This window comes from Rhinolophus ferrumequinum, chromosome 10 (assembly GCF_004115265.2).
Source record: "Rhinolophus ferrumequinum isolate MPI-CBG mRhiFer1 chromosome 10, mRhiFer1_v1.p, whole genome shotgun sequence".
Classification (NCBI taxonomy): Eukaryota; Metazoa; Chordata; class Mammalia; order Chiroptera; family Rhinolophidae; genus Rhinolophus; species Rhinolophus ferrumequinum.
Window position 1 is genome coordinate 14,971,814 of NC_046293.1, and position 21,078 is coordinate 14,992,891.

The window sequence follows — 21,078 nt, forward strand, 5'->3', positions numbered from 1 at the left end:
ATACTGTATTGCATTTTGCTGCTTCCTGGTTGGTGTATTTTTGTAAGTTCTCATATGAAAAAGAAAACCTTCCCCCAGAGGTTTAGATGAGTCATATCTGGAATCTCTAGACTGGAAAATTAAATGTATTAATATTGTGAATTATGCACACTCACAAACACACACATTTTGGGCATCAATTAGTAGTTTTGGCTATTGAGTGCTTACTGTATACCAGATAGTATGCTATACTTTATATGCATTTTTTATTTAATCCTCTTTTTAAAAGCTTATGATGTAGGAATTATTATTATCTCCACCTTCTCAGTGAGGTAGCTGTAGATTAGAGAAGCTAAATAAATACCTAGCCAGTAGCCAAGGCAGGGGAGTCTTCCCTTTAAGCCTCTGAGTTAACCACTCCTGGGTAGAGTGGTTTCAGCTGTTTCAGGAAGAGACGAGGAGAGACCTTTCCCAGGTCACCACACCACCTTACTTGCAAATCTATTGAGCATCATGCTGCAAATGCCAAGTTATCCAGGATGGAATTCTGCTATCAGCAAGGGTACACCCCAGGGAGAGAACGAGAGAAAACTGAAGAATAAGGAACTCCTCTGCTGAGCTCTTGATAAAGAGCAAGAGGCCAGAGGAATTCACCTCTTCATGGGTAAGTTGGGGTATAAACATGGGAGTGAGAGGGGTGTCACTGCACAGGCGCAGTGGAACTGAAGTCTAAAGTCAGACATAATGACACAGGAACATGGAAACCATCAATCAAATCAGATTGATATTTAAAGACTAGAGGATCAAAGACCTAAAATTCGTATTTAACAAGAAACGCATTTGGAAAAAAATGATTTATAAACTTTGCTACTCTGACCTCAATGATAACATTCCAAACATCCTGAATGAGTAATTAATTCCCTTTCATTAGCCAAGGCATAAACACTCATTCATTCGTGAAATATGTATTGAGGGACTGCTATGTGCACAGGCTGTGCTAAGCAGGGATTGGGACACACAGGGGAATGAGGGCTTCCAGGATGGCACAGTCAGGTAGGGGAGACCCCCCTGTAAACACATCTTTACAGTGCCACGTGCCCTGACGGAGGTATGTACAGGGCTAAGTGGACCCTAAGTGAGAAGCATCCTACCTTAGGGAAGGTCTCCGAGACGACAGAGGAGAGTTTTGAGGGATGACTAGGACTTAACCAAGAGAAGGGGTGACAAAGAGGAGAAAACATGATCCTAACAAAGGGAGGAGCAAGTACAAGGCTCAAGAGAGCCTGTCACCTTCCAGGAAATGTGCTTCCTTTGTAAAGCTAGAGCCAAGGCAGAAGGAAAGAAGAGGCAAAGAAGAGAGTTGTTCTTAAAGTGATCAGTTTAATGATATCTACCGTGTTTCCCCAAAAATAAGACCTAGCCGGACCATCAGCTCTAATGAATCTTTTGGAGCAAAAATTAATATAAGACCCGGTCTTATTTTACCATAAGACCCAGTCTTTATAATATAACATAATATAATATAATATAACATAACACAACATAATATAATATAATAACAGGTCTTATATTAATTTTTGCTCCAAAAAACACATTAGAGTTCATTGTCTGGCTAAGTCTTATTTTTGGGGAAACAGGGTATATCAAATTTATATTTATATAGCCCACCAGCATTCATAGTCCTTTTCTTTGTTGTTCACGGTAGTTGAAAAGACAGTGGTTTAAAACTCCACTCCTCCGAAAAACAATGCGGTGAACCATTGTCTGCTACGAGTGTCATCCTCCTTCCTCTGTAACAGAGCACATTTCCCAGTTCTTCACACACATCCAGGCCTACTCCACATGACTCTGGAGGTGTTGGTTCATCTCCAAGTTAAGGGGTGGATGCTTGTTAGTCTGAGCCAGAGGTCTGCCCATGGACTCACTACCTGTTTTTTAATAAATAATTTTTATTTAAAAACAACCACACCCATTATTTCCTGTGACTGCTTTTGTGGTACAACAGCAGAGTTGAGTAACAGAGACTGTATGGCTCACAACACCTAAAATATTTAGTACCCAGTCCTTCTCAGAAAAAGTTTCTTGACCCCTAGTCTAGACCAATCAGAGCACTGAATTCCCCTGGCAAATGTTATTGGTCCAGTGGTGGGCTTATTGCCAGTCAGATTAAAGGGAAGAACTTACGTTTTATGCTTGGAGCAAGGATTCTCTCATTTCCATCACATGATGACCCCACTGCTGCTAACAGCCATCTTAAAATCATGAGGTGTTCTAGAGATGGCAGAACCAAGAGATGGAAAGATTTTGGTCCCTGATAATACCGTTAAATCAAGCAATGTGGAAGCCTGCCTTAGCTCTGGATTTAGTGGCACGTGACACAATCCATTTCCTTAATGCTTAAGTCAGTTTGAGTAGAGCTGTCTGTTACTTGGAAGTAGAAGCATCCATCACTGCTGTGTAAGGAATGCCATCTTGTTCAAAGTCCAGGTTCACAGCAGGCTAAGAATCTAAAGCACAGTCACAGACCCAGAGTAAAAGAAAGGAGAGAATGATAAGAATAAGCACCATAACAAACCCCCACACACTGCCTGCAGGGAGTATCTCGAGGCAGCCACACCCTGTTACCCACAGTTGACTGAAATTTTTTGAAAAATAAAGTTTTTAATTCAATAAATTCACGATGGTTTTCAAAGAACAGCAGATTTGAGGCAGTAAATTGGAAATTGGGGGAGTGGGGAAGTTCTACCTGAAGGAGTCCCTTTGACAACAGGAAAAGTAACAGCTGACACCTAAGAGGAAGGAGAAAGACAGCTTAACCAGAAATAAAACAAAAAACGTAGCTCATGCCAATTAATATAATTACAAGTAGCCTGCAATATCCCCAAGAGTGACACTATTTATGTTAGACAGTCACAATCCATGCTTATAAAAAGTGGCCCTGATACACCAAGAATAGAATTAGTTATGTCCAGTCTACTCTGTTTAAAGAAGAACAAAGGCTCTTTTTTTCCCCCAGATCTTCTGACTCTCCTCACAAAAGTTTTCTCTTAAAAACAAAGTGACAATTCAATGATACGGGACACACACCCTGTTTCTAAAATGCTAGATGAAAGGAATCTTTGCAGGAGGAGTCCTACTTCAAGACACATTTTCATTGTTCCTGGGACTGCAGGCCTGTACTTTTCTCACATTAAACATGGGCTCAGTTAGACAGTATCCCAGAAAGCAGGATCTAGGCACGGAATCACATTTTTGGTGTAGATGCCAGTACATTGAACAAAGCACATGCACTGGAGGCAAGTAGATCTGAACCCAAAACTCCATTCCAATTCCAAACTAGCTATGTGGGCCTCTGTTTCCTAACACATCAGACAGGAATAATGACATTTAGCTGCATGATTGTTGTAAGACCTCAGTTATATACAGATAACATACGTAAAGCATCTAGCACAACATCTGACATCTATTCGGCTTCCATTTATGGAAACTATCACTGCCTATTATTGTTATTGCTGTTTTTATTGTCATTCTACCCCAAGAATTCCAAAACTTTGCATTTAAGAGGCAAAGTTGCTATAGGACAATTTCAAGCTACAGATGGACAACCTCATCTGCCTTGTTTGAATCTTAAGTGACCTTCTATTGGTTCATAAACTGGCCCTCACACACAGAGGGCAAGGAGAGCCCAAAGAAAGAGGCAGACCACTCCAGATTGGCAGGTGGCATGTATAATAAGTGAAGGAACTTACTTACAAGGCTGGCCTTTGGCGGCAGCAAGACAACTAGATCTCCACACTCGCCTGCCAGAATCTTAATATTTATATAGGAGCCTAAATAGTGTGCAGTCAGGTATACCATCTAGATGGTCTCAACAACACCTTGCTCTCTCAGGACCGTGTCCTTAGAACAGTTCCCATTGAGGGAACAGTGGACAGAGCGTATAGATTCCAAGGACAGGGGAAGGTGCGAGGAGCCTCTGATTGCCTGGGTCCAGCTCCTGGGTCAACCAGTGGTCACATCCTCTTGAAGACCTCTCCTCTAACACCTTCCAGGAGAAGCAGAGTGAGCCAAAGTGCTATGACCAAGAGCCAAGTCCTCCGTAACAAGAACGAAACTACTTTATTCAGGAACAAGAATTCCATGAAAACCTATTCATGGATTCAGAATGATTTCAAGTGGCCACTGGATCCAGAAACCCACTGCCACTCCCAATATGCCAGAGCTGGGGTGATCATTTAAATAAACAAAATACAGCAAGTGGCTGAGGCAGGTGATGGAGTCAATATGGCCTCTAACATGCTCTGGACGGCCCAAACTATTCAACAGTAACCAGCAATTAACAGAGACACGCAGAAATTAACTGTGACCTCTGGAGGCTAGGAAGTCCAAGATCAAAGTGCTAGCTGATTCAGCCCTCGTCCAGACCCGCAGACAGCCACCTTTCCACTGTACCCTCACATGGGAGAGGAAGTGAGCTCTCTCTCTTCCTCTTCTGATAAAGCCACTAATTCCATCATGAGGGCCCCACCCTCAAGAACTCATCAAATCCTGACTACCTCCTAATGGCCCCACCTTCAAATATCAGCACATTGGCGGTTAGGGTTTCAACATATGATATTAGCGGCAGGAGGTAGGGGTGGGGACACAGTTCAGTTCATTGTGTGATCCTGCTGCAGCTTCTTCACCTAAAACATTCCTATAATTCAATTCTCAAAGTCATAAATAGTTTCTGAAGTGAGTTTGGTCAGACTTTCCAAACTATTTCTTATTTTAGCCATGATTAAGCATGAAGAATTTCATCTCAGCTGGGAGAACATTGGCGAAAATAAGCTCTGTATGAGTAGGGTACTTTTATAAAGGAAGACTTCATGCCATTCTTCTCCACTGCAGAACATTTAGAAATTACATGAGGTCAAGGGAGGGTCAGGGAGAAGAGAAAGGAGGATGGAAAACAGGCCTGTGTCAGCGAGAACTCAAGCATCCAAACAACAGTTCTGTTCTCTCTCTGATTAGCCAGAGTTGAGCTCTGGAGCCAACGGTGCTCCAACTGAGACACATGCAGTTTTGATGACCAAATATGGTATACACATACCATAAACCTCAAATTTGTGAGACAGACAATTAGCTGAGGGGAAGAGATTGAAAACAGTAGTCAGCTGTCGACTGGCCAAAAAATAACTCCAAAAGAAAATCCACCAAAAGAGCGGTTTATTCGGGAAAAGAAAAAGAAACGAGATCACCCCAGTAGTGTGTGAAAGCGTACTTTCCACCAGTGCTCCAACCGGCTGCCCACGTGTATATAAAGCCCCAATTCCAAAATGGCTATTCTGTTTATTCGCATCCCTCCCCCGGAAGTTACCACAAAGTTTATTAGGAAGGCAGGACTAGAGAGTTAACAAGGGGTCCAGTTCCACCCATAGTCTTCCCTGCTCTATGGTTAATTATCTTAAGATGCCAGTTCACTTTTATCACAGCATTTAGTGACTTTCTTGAGCCTAAGGGGACTCTTCTCTGAAAGAATTTCGTGAGAAAGTCCCAGCTGGTGCAGGGGCTAAACGGCTGTTTTCATGTTCATTCTAGGTTGACTTCTGCAGTGGTTGGGAAAAAAAAAATGAAACAAAATGAAACAACTCTGGCAAGATCAAACATCCATTTCTTGGTACCTGAGAATGGAGTGGAGAAAGAGAATCCTGAGTAGAAGGTGGAAGCAGAGAAAGTCTTAAAATATGTATGACTGATTCGATTACCTCTTGGGACGTGCAGGGAAAGGAGGAGGAAGTGAAATGACATTTACTGAGAGCCAACTAGAGGGTAAGGTTTAGAAGGAAGGGCCTGCCTGTCTGGTTCCCAGTGTTTTCCGAGCTTCTGACATAAGCCCTGACAGGCAGGATACACTCACTGCATACCTGTTGCAGGAAGGACAGACGTGGCACAGAACCCATTATACAGCGGGCACTCCTAGACATTTTTGAAAGAATCAATTAACTAACGAACCCTACTATATGCCAGGCATTGTTTCATTCCTTCATTCAATTTACAAGTATTATATTGAGCGAGGTCCTATCATTTGCCAATCACTCTGCTGGACACTAAGAACTCAAACCAGTAAAGAAATAGTCCCTCCCCCTCGAAGAGCTTACAGTCTTGGGGAGAGAGATGCACGAGCAGTGGCGATGCAATTTACAATGACCACAGGCTGTACCCGAATGCAGGGAAACAGAGGAGAAGGGGATTTCAGTTTCCTGGGAGAGTCGAGGCCGTCTTTACAGAGTAGACAGCCTTTGAACTGATGAGCAGAGGATCTCAGACGTTTCAGACAAAGAGAGAAGATGACAAGAAGTTCATCCTTATAGGAGAAAGAATTCGGTGGGGCAAAGAAAGTAGGAGGGTGAACGGAGAAAGAGATGAGGCATAGGCCTAATCATAAGGGGTCTGGTATTTTGTTTGAAGGAGTTTAATCTCACCCTGTAGAAAACAGGAAGCAGGACTGGCTTCAGGGGCAGGTGACCTGAAGGTGGACCACAGGACTCCACGCTCAGGTGGGCCCCATGCTTGCTTTACTGCTCTGCTGTTAGCTGCCTTGAAATTCATAACTTTGTCTTTGAACTTGTGTTTTGTAAGTGAAGTCCAGTGGGACCATGGAGCAGGCACATGAGCAGAGAAGATACATACATTATGCATGTCTGTGTTATCTTGCTGCTTCATTCGCCTGTAGTGTTCACGAAGCCCCGTGGGAGCAGAATTCCAGTGCCCCTACCCTGCGTGGGAGCTTAGCAACTCAAAGCAAGTACAAGGTAAGCACATTATGGAAGCCACCAGCTCCCAATGAATGTTGAAAAATGTGTGCATACTAAGAAGTGAAATAAAACAGTTGGGTTAGTTTTGTGCAATGGGCTACAAAATACAAATTGTATAATTTCAGTGATTCCGCATGAGTCAAAAACCCTATGTTTGCATTTAAAACTGGCATTGCCCAAAATAAGGATGAGCAGTAAAGTTCATGCTAATAATTTATAATCTGAATTTTTCTTTACTTAGAACATTAAATGACAAAAACACCATGACAAGTTGAGAGAGAGACACTACCAAAAAAAGGGAAGGAAAAAGCTTCATATTTTAGTACATTTAATGGCACTTTTCTGTTACTTTCTAAACACTTTGTACCAGGCCCCAAAAATTATGTAGCTGACTTTGATGGGGAGCCATTAAAAAAAATTTTTTGAGCAGGGAAAAGACACAAGACTATTATTTTGGAAAAACAATTCTCACCAGAATGTGGAAGTTAGAAGAGAAGGAGGTAGAACGAGGAGAAAGGTTGATGAGGTCTACATGAAAACAGGGGCAGGGAGATGGAGAGAAAGGAACAGAGGTGTGAGGAGTTGGTGGGCAGAGTACTAGGGCTGGTGATCCAATCCATAGGGGAGGTAAGCAAGAGGGAGGAATACAGCTTGACTCCCACGTTTCTGGCTTCAGCCACAGGCTGATGCCATCCAGTGAGATGTGGAGGAGGAGGAAGAGGGAGTCTGGGACATGTGAGGGAGAAAGGATGGGTTGAAGGTCAAGGTTGGTCTGGGACTTGGGATAGATTTCTCATGCCTGGATATGTGCGGTGCTTCTCTCTCTACCTTCTTCTGATAACAGATCCCACTCTTCTGGCCTCAGGGGTATTGCTGTGACCTAGGCTGGGGCCCATCCTGGTACCTGGTACACAGCCACACCTAGTGGTCCAAGGAGTGGGCAGGTCGGTGTCCTAAGCCAGAGTAATTAGAATCTTTCCCTAGGATTTTTTCATACTAAATCTGGAGTCATCTCCTTTCCTCTCTAGCACCAGAAGTGAGTCTGCAACTGCCAGGAGACCTGGTCCTAGTGACGCTGAGACTCAGGTCTGAGAGTTAAGCCAACACAGAGAGCATGAGTCCGTGAGAGCCTGCCCAGGGCTTTGAGTCTCTAGATCTGGCAGTTCCCAGCTTCACTCTGCCCTTCCTGGTAACACAGTCTAAGAAATCCAGCCTTCCCTCACTCCCCTCCATGCTCTCCCAGCCTTTTATGTTCTCCTTAAGCTAATTGGAGTTAGGCCTCTGTCACTTGCCACTGATTAATACAGGACATATGGCTAGGTGCCCATGGAAACAGCTTGTGATAGAAATTATTCCCATATCATGGAGAAGTGAACTGAGGCTCAGGAAGGTGAGAGAACTTGCCCAAAGTCTCATGGTTAGCAAAACCAAACCACAACGCCAAGACTTAAATGCAGGTTTAACTCCGAAGTTAGTGATTTTCGTATGATGCCACATTTTCTCTAATCTGTTCATTATTCTTAGCATCTCTTTCTCTAAACTTGGGGCTTCAATTTTAGAAATATTCATACTACTGAACTTCCGAGTTTCTTGCTTAATGATGCAAAGCAATGATGGCCAGACAATGAGTTCTCTGGAGTGTTTCCCAGGCTCTATTACCATTTTAAAAGTCACTGGTAGCAGAGGGCCGAGTTGCTAATTTTGCAGAAATTTAAAGTCAGTGACCTTCTCACTGAAATCAGTTTCTTAAACTTTATTGTGTTTTATGAGTTCAAATGGAAAGTCAAGTCTTAATTCCCAACAGAGTTAGAAGGACATGATAACAAACTGAGCCCAAGGCTTCAGAACTTGCGAACAGCTCTCTATGACTTTTTTCTCAAGCCTGACTCTGTTTACAGTCATGTCCCCTCCTTTGTAGAACCTTCTTTTCCTTCTATTCCATTAATCCAAATGAAGTCTAAAGAGAATCTTTTTTAATTCATTTTAGGGAATTGTGGCAGAGACCATTGTCCCCAAATTGTTATTTACTCCTCTTTTCTCTCAGTAACAGAACCCCACATTTAAAACATTATTTATTTTTAATTGAGATAGAATTCACATATCATAAAATTTACTGTTTTAAAGTGTACAGTTCAATATTTTTTTAGGAGATTCACAAGGTTGTGCAACCATCATGACTATCTAATTGCAGATCATTTCATCACCCCCATGATAAACCCTACACCCATTAGCAGTTGTTCCCCATTCTCTCCTCCCTCCAGCCTGTCTGGCAACCATGAATCTTTCTATCTCTATGCATTTTCCTATTCTGGACATTTCTAATAGTTCGAGCCATATAATATATGGCCTTTGTGTCTGGCTTCTTTTATTTAGCATATTGTTTTCAATGTTCATGCACATTGTGGTATGTATAAGTACTTCATTCCTTTTAATGGCCAAATAATGATGATGAGCAGGAGGATGATGATGGTGATAACAGTAATAATATTCCATTGTATGGGGATACCACAATGTTGATCCTTCTATAGTTGATGGACATTTGGGTTATCTCCCACTTTTTGGCTATTATGAATAATGCTACTATGAATGTTCACGTTTTTGTGTGGACAGATGTTTTCAGTTCTCTTGGGTACACACTAGGAGGGACTCCCTAGGTTGTATGATTACTTTATGTTTAACATCTTGAGGAGCTACCAAACTCTTTTCCACAGTGGCTGTGCCATTTTACATTCCCATCAGCACTACATGAGGGGAACCCTTGTTTTTAAGCACAGTATACTAAGCATGGCAAAAGGTCAACTATCCAGCTTCCCCATAGCTGTGTGTGGCCATATGACTAAGTTCTGGCTTATGGGATGGGACATAAGCAGAAGTGGTATGTGCAATTTCTGGGAAACATGACCTTTATTGCTTTCTCCAACCTGCTGGTTGGAAGGTCAACTTACTGACTGGAGGGTCAGCAGCTATCGTTGGCTATGGAGTGACTTTGGGAAGGAAGCCAGAGGACAGGATAGAAGGAATCTGTGAGGACACTGTGGGGGCCCACGCTCACCTTGGACTGACCATGTTTGGACTTCTTAAATATGAAAAAGAAATAAATTTCTATTGTGTTTCAGACACCATTATTCTTTTCTTAGTAATTAAAGCCAAATTTAACCGTGATAACATTACTGAATTCCTCCACTCAATGGGCAAATTTTCTCTGAAAGCCAATTAAAAGCCATCTTGGTCTTGGTGTAAAGAAATAAAGATGCATGAAATAAGGACCTTGTAATTTAGGGACTCACAGCTGAGTCAAGAGAAACAGGCATGTAGATAATTAAGACAATGGGAGTTTGGTCAAGATGGCAAAGTAGGTAAATGCTGCGCTTATCTTCTCTCACAACCATGTCAAAATTACAACTAAACTACAAAACGACCATCATTGATAATTGCCTGAAATCTTGCTGAATCAAAACCCTACAGCTAAGGCCATACAGAAGAAGCCAACTTAAGACTGGTAGGAGGGGCAGAGACGTGGAACAGGCTGGTCCCACACTCCCATGTGACCATTAAAAATCGGGAGGAGTATCTATGCTCCAGGTGCCCCCTTCCCCCAAAAGAGCAAGGGGTCCTAGTGCGACACCAGGCTCCCCAGCCCAGGGTTCCAGTGCCAGCGAGAGAAGTCCCCATAATTTCCAGTTGTGAAAACCAGCAGACATTGTGGCTGAGTGAGACAGAGGGTGGCTGGAGTCTCAGGAGCTCCTCTTAAAGGGACCACACATGGGTTTACTCACTGACAGAATCACTGGCTCTGAGCTCCAGTGTTGGAGCAACAGGGAGAGGCGACAGGGACATAAAGAGGGGAAATGAGTTGTCTGGCTTCAAAGCGAGGGCTGCAGGGGCAGCTTTTTTCCAAATGGTGGAGCTGGCAGAAGTCATAGTTTCTTTGTTGAGCCCTCCCCCTTCCTGGCATGGAGACACAGGTGGCTGCCATATCTGAGTCTCCACCAAGCTGGCTGACACCATTCATTCATCACAGTCTGGTGATTCTGAGATCCTGCCCCACCCAACTTTCAGGCACACCCAAGCTACTTCCAGTGTTTTTTTCATACAAACTGCCTGCCTTGGCTCATGCTGCTGCTTTCCTAGGGTCTCTCAAAGGTTCTCAGAACCCAGACAAGCAGCATCTGGCCTCAACATGTCCCGTACCTCTGGCTGAGCCCTAAGCCTGGCATTAGAGGCAGCTGGCCTTGGTTCATAGCTTGGCCTCTCAAGGCATTCCAAGCACAGCATAGGTGATGGCCATCTATGGATTGCTGTGTGGCTCCTGCCACAGGTGGCTCTGGGTAAGGCATGGGCTGCAGCTGAACTTGGCCTGCAGCGGGTCCCCTTGGAGGTGGGCCTGGGTCTGGCACACATAGTGGCCAGCTTTGAAACAAGCTGGAGCATCACTCAGCCACCTCTAATGATGACACACCCTTAGAGATGGATTGGGCAGGTACCAGAGCCCTGCTGAGGCAGGTCCTGCTCTATATAGAGGCAGGTTCAGCCCCTGCACCACAACTCCTCCACTGTAGTCATGGCGAGTCCTCACAACCAATGAGCTTGAGGGTCAATCCCTCCCATTGACCCAAGGCTCAATTATAAGAGGAGGGCACACACAACCCACATAAGGGACACAACTGGACTGTGTGGCTCAGGTGATCAGGAAGACTACACCACTAAACCCCACAGCACACCTACTACATAAGGCCACTCTAAGACCAGCAGACATAGCAGCCCTACCTGGTACATAGAAACAAACACAGGGAGGCAGCCAAAATGGGGAGACAAAGAAGCATGTCCCAAATAAAAGAATAGAACAAAGCTCCAGAAATAGAACTAAACAAAATGGAGACAAGCAGGGATGGCTGGTTGGCTCAGTAGGTTACAGTATGATGCTCGTAATACTGGGGCTGCCAGTTCAATCCCCACATGGGCCAGTGTGAGCTGCACCCTCCAAAACTAGATTGAAACAACTACTTGAATTGGAGCTGATGGATGATGGAAAAACACACTTAAAAAATAACTAAATTTTTTTTAAAAATGGAGACAAGCAATCTACCAGACACAGAGTTCCAAACACTGGTTATAAGGATGCTCAATGATCTCTGGGAGAACTTCAACAAAGAGATAGGAAACATAAAAATGGAGCTAGAAAACATAAAAAAGAACACATCAGAAATAAAGAGTAGAATAACAGAAATGAAGACTACATTACAGGGAATCAACAATAGATTAGATGAAGCAGAGGATCAAATCTGTGATTTAGAAGATAAGGTAGCAGAAAATACCCAGTCAGAACAGCAAAAAGAAAAAAGAATCCAAAAAAATGAGGACAGTTTAAAGGGCCTCTGGGACATCAAGTGTACTGATACTTGCATCACAGGGGTACCAGAAGGAGAAGAGAGAGAGCAAGGAATTGAAAACTTGTTTGAAGAAATAATGACTGAAAACTTCCCTAACCTGGCAAAGGAAATGCAAGCCCAGGAAATGCAGAGTCCCAAACAAGATGAACCCAAACAGGCCCACACCATGACACATTATAATTAAAATGCCAAAGGTTAAACACAAAAAGAATCTTAAAAACAACAAGAGAAAAGCAGTTAGTTACCTACAAGGGTTACCTACCCATAAGCCCATCAGCTGATTTCTCAACAGAGACTTTGCATGCAGAAGGGATTGGTAGATATCCTGGAGTGTAGTAGGCACAGTCCTGGCCTTTGGAACTTTGGCTCTGTCATTTGTTTGAGCCTCAGTTGCAGCATCTGTAAAATAGGAATATTAATACTTATGCCTCATCTTCCCATGCCCAAAGATGACTTTATCATACTCTTTCCTTTATCCTCAAACTTCCAACACCCTCTCATCATTGCTTTGAGCCAATGGCCTTGCTTCCTATTTTCCTGAGAAAATAAAAGCAACAAGAACTCCTTCATCCTCCTCCAGTTAATTTACCAATCTACTGTGATGTGCATCAATCTGAATGCATTGTCCCTGCTTCTATCCCCTTCATGTGTGATTTGGAACCCACTCCTTTTAGTTTGCTCATGGACTGTGCTTCTGCAATTGTCACTTCACTCTCCTGTATCTGCATTCCCCCCCACCCACCCACTGGATCATTGTCATCAGAATACAAATAATCTAAGAAATATAGTCTCCTCACCCCTCAGTTTCTCCCAGAGACTGCAGAGTGTTTATGTTTTCTTTAAATTAACTGAAGTCAGGTTTCTTTCATTTGAAACTGAAAAACTCTGAAAACTCCAGGTTAATACGGGACGCACAGATAGGTGCCTATGGAAATAGCTCCTGCCCTTTTCCCAGTTGGCCTTCACCGGGTAAAAGGTTACAGCTCCATAGAGTTCTTCCTTTCTCTCCCCAAAGGACATGGTAACTCTAAATGGTCCATCTTTGTGTTTCCTGTTACCAACCTCCCAGCTGTCCAGGGATTTCAGGTACAGTTGGGTGGATGTTTGAATTCCACCCTCACAATAGTTTAATAGGAACAGATACTTTTTAGTGAAACTTAAAAATTTGTGCCTGCTTATATAAAAGTTCCTCTTATATGATTTTTTGCAGATTATCTGTTGAAGGGAGGATATTTGGCTTCAGAATTTAAATGAGTCATAATAAGGACAGTAAAATAAGTAGGAGACACAATGCTTAACATTAAGCAATTTATATTTATTAAATGAATGGATGATTGGGTAAACAAATAAAAGAAATGAATTACATGAACAATTTGCAAATGTGTTGTAGTCCCAGAGTTGTTTTTGTAACTTACTTGTTTTGAATTTAGGATGCATTTCCCCCACAGAAACAATGTTATAAATGATACTTAAGTGCCAAGTAATCCCACTAAGGCTGTTTAGCTTACAATGTAGCAATAAAATGTGAAAAAGTAATGGCATTGTGTAAAAACATAGTTTAAACAATTTTGAATGCTGGTGTTTGAGGAAAAATAACTTTAATTAGATGAGGTGACACATGAAAAATGTGGTGATTCCCAAAGGGACTTGTGAGACCTTCCCAGGTATCTGGAGGGCATAGTCTCCTTTTAAAATCTATTTTCAAACTAAAATGTGTTTCTTTCCCTTGGTACAATCTTATACTATTCTTATCATCAGCAGGATCATGATTGTTTTCCTAGTAGGCAACTAATAACTGTTGTGTTTTCCAGTTGGATGGAAGGATACGAACAAAGCAAGATAGAAGGTTGGGAAAATGTTCTCTTAATTGGGAAAGAGTTGACTGAGCATGTCATGAACAGCAAACATCTATTTGTTATAATGTGTCTCAGTATTCAGAATGAAAGGAAGATGACATGTTATGCTCTTGAGAGAGTTATTAAAGAGGGAGTAAGACCTACACATAGAAAGAAAAAGTGCTACAGCGTAAGATATGCTAAAAGACAATCAAGGTGCTGGCTGTTCAGAGGAGGGAGTGATCTTTGGGGCCAGCAAGGGGAAAGGAAAAGTTTGAGTATGATCTTGTGGAAGAGGATTTCAGAGAGGAGAGAGTTGGAAGAGTGTATGAGGTGAGAGTAAACTGGATAGTACTTGACAGAAAATACAGGAAAAAGAAAATACATGGTATGAACATTATTCTACCCAAGAAGAAGAAAGAATATAATGGGGAAAACGATGCTGGATGATTCCCCATAGAGGCCACACAGTGGCTCAGCAAAGATTGTGCTGGTTAGAGCCCACTGGAGAAAATGGCCTTGGAGTTTTCAAGTGATCAGAGAGGATGTGACCAGACTTTCAGAGATGTCTGCAAATCAGATTGTGACTTAATATACCTCGGTGTTTTGTAGAATACAGAATTTATATAATTTTTCATATCTTGCCTGTTGATTTTAGTGACATGTGTCCTTGTCATGCAGGGTCTCTGGTCCCGCTCCCCACACAAGAATGCATGATATGGTGAGGCCAAAAAGGAACACCAATGGAGCCATAGATAGCGGAGTCATACCACTATAGTCTCACTGGCGGCTGGGTTGTTGTTGTGCGGGAGTCCCTGCTTGCTGTTCCATTTGTTGTGCGAGGCGGCCTGCAGGGTGAATGCAATATCCTGGACACGGCCAGGCTCTCTGGACACAGCCAGGGTTTCTCAGGGCACCACCAGTACTTCTGGGCACAGCCAGACTTCCTGGGCTTCTTAGGGTACCACCAGTCTCCCTGGGCATAGCCAGAGCCTCTCAGGGCACTGCCACTCTCTGGGCACAGCCAGACTTCTGGGACTCAGCCAGGGCTCTCAGGGCACTGCCACTCTCTCTGGGCCTCTCAGGGTACTGTGCTGGAACAACAGCGACTCACAGTCAAGGTGCTTACATATTCTCATGGCGGCCGGTCGAGACACAAAAACAAACATCCGCCAGTTCTACTACATGGTGGTATGTTCCCAAGCAGTCAAGCGGTCCATTAAATTAGGAATGGAAGGCAATTCCCCACAGTCCATAGTCATTCGCCAGGGCTGTCCTGGGGTGAGGGACGACCTTGAACTCACCCTTATCTCCCAAGGAGGACTCAGCAAGCGTCCACAATGACCTTCGCTTTCTCCAGCCTGTGCTGGTTGGGGAACCATCCACGTCTTTCCACCCCTCCACGGGGTCCAGCTCTCCGGCAGCTGCTCCTCCTTATCTACCTGCGACTGAGTGTTCATACGCACAAACTGCTCCAGCGCCCTTCTGAGAGCTTTGGCCGGTACCGTACCCTGCTTGCTGCGCTATTTGTCGTGCAGGGGACCCTGCTCGCTGCGCCATGTGTTATGCAGGGTGGCATGCAGAGTGTCAGGTGGGGTCTCTGGTCCCGCTCCCCACATAAGAATGCAGGATATGGCTAGGCCAAAAAGGAACACCCACAGAGCCATAGATAGTGGAGCCATACCACTATAGTCTCACTGGAGGCTGGATCCACACGACCTGCAAATTGCTGTTCACTTCTCTGCCTGCCAACCAACTGACCGACCAACCAACGCAGCCGTGGCAGTCATATCAGTGGCCAATTGGCCAACTGGTTACAGCTGATGGTCAACTAGCCACAGCTGACAGCCATCTACTACCCGAGCCAGCACCCTTCCACGTGAGGCCGAGAGCCTGGAAACTGCTCTCTGGGACTCCGTCCCCACAGTGTCCTATTAGACAAATTCTGATTCCTAAAGAAGAAACTTCTGAAACCCCTGCCTTTGATATTAAAAAAACAAAAAGAAAAACAAAACAAAAAAACACCAAATTACACTTGCCAATCTTCCCCTATTACTTCCTGTCCTCCTTCTTCCTCTAGTTTTCATTAACTGTTTGACCCTGACCAAATCACTTCACTCTCCAGGTCCTCTTTTTACATTTCTAAGTGACAACACTGAACTAGACATCTAAACTTTCCAATTCTAAAAACTTGATTATGAAATTTTCCAAAAATGACAAAACATAGCAAACCATGAGGATGAAACCTAAGTTATATTGCTCACATCAAAGTGCTATGGTTTTAAAAATGGTTACGTCTGAATATCACAAATGATTCAGTTATCCAGTTTTTCCTAGAATTAGGTAACCTCTCTGTTCTCACGGCTGTTTCGGGGATACTGAGATTTATCTAGAAAAAGTGGTGAGGAAGTATGAGGGTTTTCCTTCCGTTAAAAAAGTGGCGAGTCACAGCAGCAAAATCTGTTCGCACCTGTCTCCTTCGATTCAAAAGTTTTCTGGGTACTCACAGAGATTAAAATCTTATCTTTCCGCCCTCAAGTTCCCCTTCTCGGGCTTTCTATGCACTGACTGGCATAAGGACCGGGGCCCCTTAACCGCGGATGTTGACACCCCAGGCGTTCAAAGAGCTGCTCGGCGGCCGGGAGGGTCTGCGGTTCCCCCCGAGCTGCGGGCGCGGCGGAAGCGGGTCGCCACACTTCCGGCGGCCATGCCGGGCGCTGGCCACACTTCCTGTTGATCCTGCTCCGCGGAGGGCAGGGCTGGGAGGAGGGCCGGCGGGCGGCGGCGGCGGCGGCCACTGGCTGGGCGTGGGCGCGCGCGGGCACTGAGCGTCTGCTGGTCGCCTGAGCCCGGAGCAGCCTCGGCGGCCGCGCCTCCTGCCCTCGGCCCTTCCATCCAGCCCTCGGCCCTGCCGCGCGGCATCATGCCCGCCGTAGACAAGCTGCTGCTGGAGGAGGCGTTGCAGGACAGCCCCCAGGTACCTCCCGCCGCTCCAGTACCCCTCGCCGGAGAGCTGAGGCCGAGGGAGCCCCTCCAACCCCTGGGTGGAGGCGGGGAGGGGGCGGGCCCGGCCCTGCGTCCTCAGCCCGGGATGATCCGGGAGTGGGCATCCCTCTGGCAAAGCTGGAGACCCCGCGGGAGTCCCCTACGGAGCCTTTTGTGTCATGACCTCTTTCCAAACTCAACTGAAACTGAGGCTGCCGGCCTGAACTTCGGCTCCTCCACTTACTAGCCGAGTGCCCTGGGCAAAGAACCTTTTTGTCATCTATAAAATAGGGATAATAGTTGTGCCAGCCTCCTGGAGTTGTTAGAATTAAATAAGGAAATGCCTGTAAATTTGCTAGCTGACAATGATACAGAGTAAGGAGTTACCGGTATTATTACTACTGCTATTACTGAGGTGAGGGAACTGGTGGATTTCGGGCCACTGTGGGAGGCAGAGCCTGGATCTCTTTCCCAGCGGTACCAGGCCTCCCTGTGGCACCGTTTTCCCATTTGTGAAGACAAAGTTAACAATACCAGCTCCATTTTTGGCACAGAAGAACTCCCATTAGCGCACGTGAGATGAGAGTCAAGTTCTTTGAGCTCTGCAGGTGGAAGTTTGTATGTAAAGATAGCAAATAAGTGCAGAATGACATTGGTTCATAATTCAGAGCACCTTTTCCCCAGGGAACGTTTGTTCTCTTCCATTAACATTTCCCCAGCTTCATATCTACTCTCCTGGTTCTGTACGCCTGGGTTATTTAAATAAGTCTCTTTATTCCCTAGTGTCTCAACTCGTGAAAAATTAGAATAGGGTTGACCTGTTTTCCTTTCACAGTTTCCCTTCTCTTTTTGGTTCCTTTCCTTTTTCTTCGCAGTGAATTGTGGTCCTGGGATGGTCCTTTGATGGGCTTACCTACAGCCCACTCTGCCTCTCTCCAGTTCAGAATAACTAGTCAAAGAGCTGTGTGCTTCGTTGTCTTGTACTCATTTCTTTGTAAGAAACTATAGGCAAGCTGTGATTTTTTTTTTTTTTAATTAGCATCTGCTGGTCTAATTGACTTTTCAAAGGCCTCTTTGAAGTCTCTAGACTTCTGGCATTTTAATGGATCCCAAATGGGACCCTTACTAGAAGTCATTCCGTCCATCCTCACTCATACTATTTAGGATCGAAGATAATACAGAATTTCTTACGACACGATTTTGAATGAGGATTTCCATTTGCTTTTAGTTGGAGAAACTGAGGTACAAAGATGTATTGCTTTCCTAACTGAACGTGGCGATGGCTGAACCAGGTTAGAGAGGTTACACTAACCCGTAAGTCACCTGAATTTTGGACTCTGACATAAGTCAATATGCATTATTTCAGAGTGGTTTACAGGATTTGCTCAGCTGTGAGGAAGTAGAAAGAGGCCTGGCAAACAAGTCAGGGGACCTGGGTCCTAATTCTAGCTCTAACACTGACTTATCATTTGGTCAGGTCACTTATCCCCATCCTATGACTGGCTCAGTTTTCTCATCTGCAGGAGAGGAACATGGAGCAGATGATCTTCAAGGGGCTTTAGAAGCTTACATTTTTATCATGTCTGCATAGTTTGTTACTCTGAGCTTGTATGTGGAAGAGGAGGTGCAGAGGCGTTGTCATTCCTCTTTAATGTTCCTCCTAAGGTGGGGAATTTGTGATTGCTTTTGAGACTCGGATGTCACCCTACTAGGGTTCTTGGTGAGGTTGTTGGATGGCAGCTAACTTTCAAGAAGGTCTTTGATAATTATTAGAGCATATTTATTTAACACTCTTGTATGGGGCATGCGCCTAATGCAGCTTTACTCCCAAGGAGACTCATGGACTTGGAACTGGAAGGAACCTAATCCAACGCCTTCATTTTGTGTATAAAGAATAAGAAGAATAGCAAACACCTATATCATACATGCATGTTATGTGCCAGGCACTGTTCTAAATGCTTTACCTAAATTATTAATTCACTTAATGCCCCCAACAATCTTTTGAAGTAGGTGCTCTGTTAAAATTACCAAGGAGCACAGAGGTTAAATAACTTGCCAGGGTTACAACTTGCCCAGGGTTATCCACTACAAAGGGGCAGAGTCAGGATTGGAACCCAGACCGTCTGTATTGTTAAAGGTAACTCAGCCACCTAACACCTGGCTTTATTGTCATCGGTGACCTAAAATGTTGTTTCACTAAAAGGGAAAAGATCCTAAGAAACTACATATTGTTTGTTTCCTCTAGTTTTATGCTAAGTATTTATGAGGGTTGCTCTGGTAACCTGGTTGCACAAGATTCATTAAATGAACACAAAGCTTTTGTATTTGAACTCAGTGACCCAGGAAGAGCTGAAGAGCAGTTTCTTGACCTTGGACACATCTGTTCATTTTCTCCTTTTCATTACTGCATGATGTTTTGTTATACGACTTGTCTATGTGCCTCCACACGTTATCTCTGGTTACCTCTGATACATGAAAGGCAGAATGTTTTAGGAATTACGATGCCTATCCCCATTGCTGTCTGGGAGCCTCTGCTCCTCACCAGGCCTGTTAGATGCTGGGAAGTAGCGACAGGTGAGCTAAGGGTGCCTGCCCTCCACTGGTTCACAGTCTGTTCCGGGAGACAGATAAGGAAAGCAGCAGTCCCAGTACAGTGTGAATACTGCTGTGATAGGAACACAAGTGCAGCTTTGAGCTGCTGCAGCTCACACTTCTTCAGGGGCTTATTCTCTTTTGTGTAAGGAGTCTGCTTTTGAGGCAAGGTGAAAACAAAAGCACTATTGCTTGCTGTTTTGATTTGTTTCTTTGTTTCCTTTGCACTTGGCATAACTGAAGCACAGAGAGATTAAATAAAGACTTAGTTCTGAGATGATGCAGTGAGTGGGTCAGCTGGGAACAGCCCTCTCTGACCAAACCAGGCCTTTCTTTACTCAAGGAAGGGCCTCAAACATAACCTGGTGGTTATGTCTTCATTGTGGAGGGGTTGCCCTGCTGTTCTCTATTTATAATACATTTTTCCTGCAGTAGACTTGGTTATACTGAGACATTTCCCTCCCTCTGCCAAACTATGAGTATAAGAACTGTATTTTTACTTCAAAATATATATATAAATATATATATGTATATATATGTATAATGACATATATGTATATACGTACCTATAATTTATATATGTATATATTTTATAATCAGGCTATTAAAATTGTGCCATTATACAATTAGATGCTATTCTTGAGTAAAAAATGTCTAGGACTGTTTTATTAGGTGACACCCAGTTTCTTTGAGATAGAGGGGTGATGTGGCGTTGAGGCTGTACCCACAGGGAGTTTGGGTTTGCTTCCCTGGCCAGGCATACTCTTGCGAGTGAAGGGTAGTTGGAAAAGGATGAAGTTTAAATCCTGATTCTACCGCTGCTACCTTAGGCAAGTTACTCAACCTCTCTGAGCTTGTGTTTCCACATCTGTAAAATTAGAATAAAAAGAGTTACTGAATGGAATGCTTATGAAGAATAAATACCGTATGTAAAGGGTCTTCACGCCTGCATGTCACAGCAACTCTGTAAATGATTGCCGTTATTGTCTTTATAAGTGATAGGCACCAACGTCTTTCTGACTTTTTTGTAGCATTTTTGAGCAACTGGTGTATCTTTGCCTGTTCCTTGGTCTCATTCCTTCTTTTTGTTTCAGACCATTCTTGTTACAAATATAAGTTGAAGCAGATGTGGAGCTGATAAATGTGGATATCAAAACAGTGTCTGAAATAGCTGGGGGTATTTTTTTCCAGGTGGGACCAGGGCCTAGTTGAATTAGAAACAGAAGACTGGAGTTTTTCTGTCAGTCCTGATGGGTGTCCGAACTACAAAGAAAGAAAAAAGACAACACTTGTGATGTAGTCCTTTGGCAGTTATCACAGGTGAGAGAGCATGGCAGTAAGATGACCACAGAGAAGCCAGCTCCAGGCAGGATCGCGGGCTGCAGACCACTGATCACACTCACCCTGCTGGGTGCAGATGCCGCCTCCTGCAGCAGAAGAAGCATGGCCAGTTGGTACCAGCCAGGCCTGGGTGTACATCCCAGCCCTGCGGCTTCCCAG

General features: G+C 44.1%; 1 protein-coding gene and 1 long non-coding RNA gene across 3 annotated transcripts in view; one reads left to right on the plus strand and one right to left on the minus strand.

Annotated features, from left to right (window-relative positions):
* LOC117029038 (uncharacterized) overlaps nucleotides 1-16,644 on the minus strand; it is a 99,047-nt gene extending 82,403 nt beyond the window's left edge. Inside the window, exons 1-2 of one of the 2 annotated variants that reach the window (XR_004424175.1) lie at nucleotides 16,509-16,644; nucleotides 12,429-12,565 (exon numbers count right to left, since the gene is read on the minus strand). This is a non-coding gene — a long non-coding RNA (uncharacterized LOC117029038). Of the gene's footprint in view, nucleotides 1-12,428; nucleotides 12,566-15,305; nucleotides 15,356-16,508 lie in introns of those variants that run through there. The other variant, XR_004424176.1, reaches the window with a different exon arrangement.
* A 72-nt stretch (nucleotides 16,645-16,716) lies between these two features.
* APPL2 (adaptor protein, phosphotyrosine interacting with PH domain and leucine zipper 2) overlaps nucleotides 16,717-21,078 on the plus strand; it is a 41,986-nt gene continuing 37,624 nt past the window's right edge. The window contains exon 1 of the mRNA XM_033118015.1: nucleotides 16,717-16,978. Within this exon, the coding sequence (XP_032973906.1) occupies nucleotides 16,925-16,978 (54 nt within the window). The 5' untranslated portion in view covers nucleotides 16,717-16,924. The remainder of the gene's footprint in view (nucleotides 16,979-21,078) is intronic.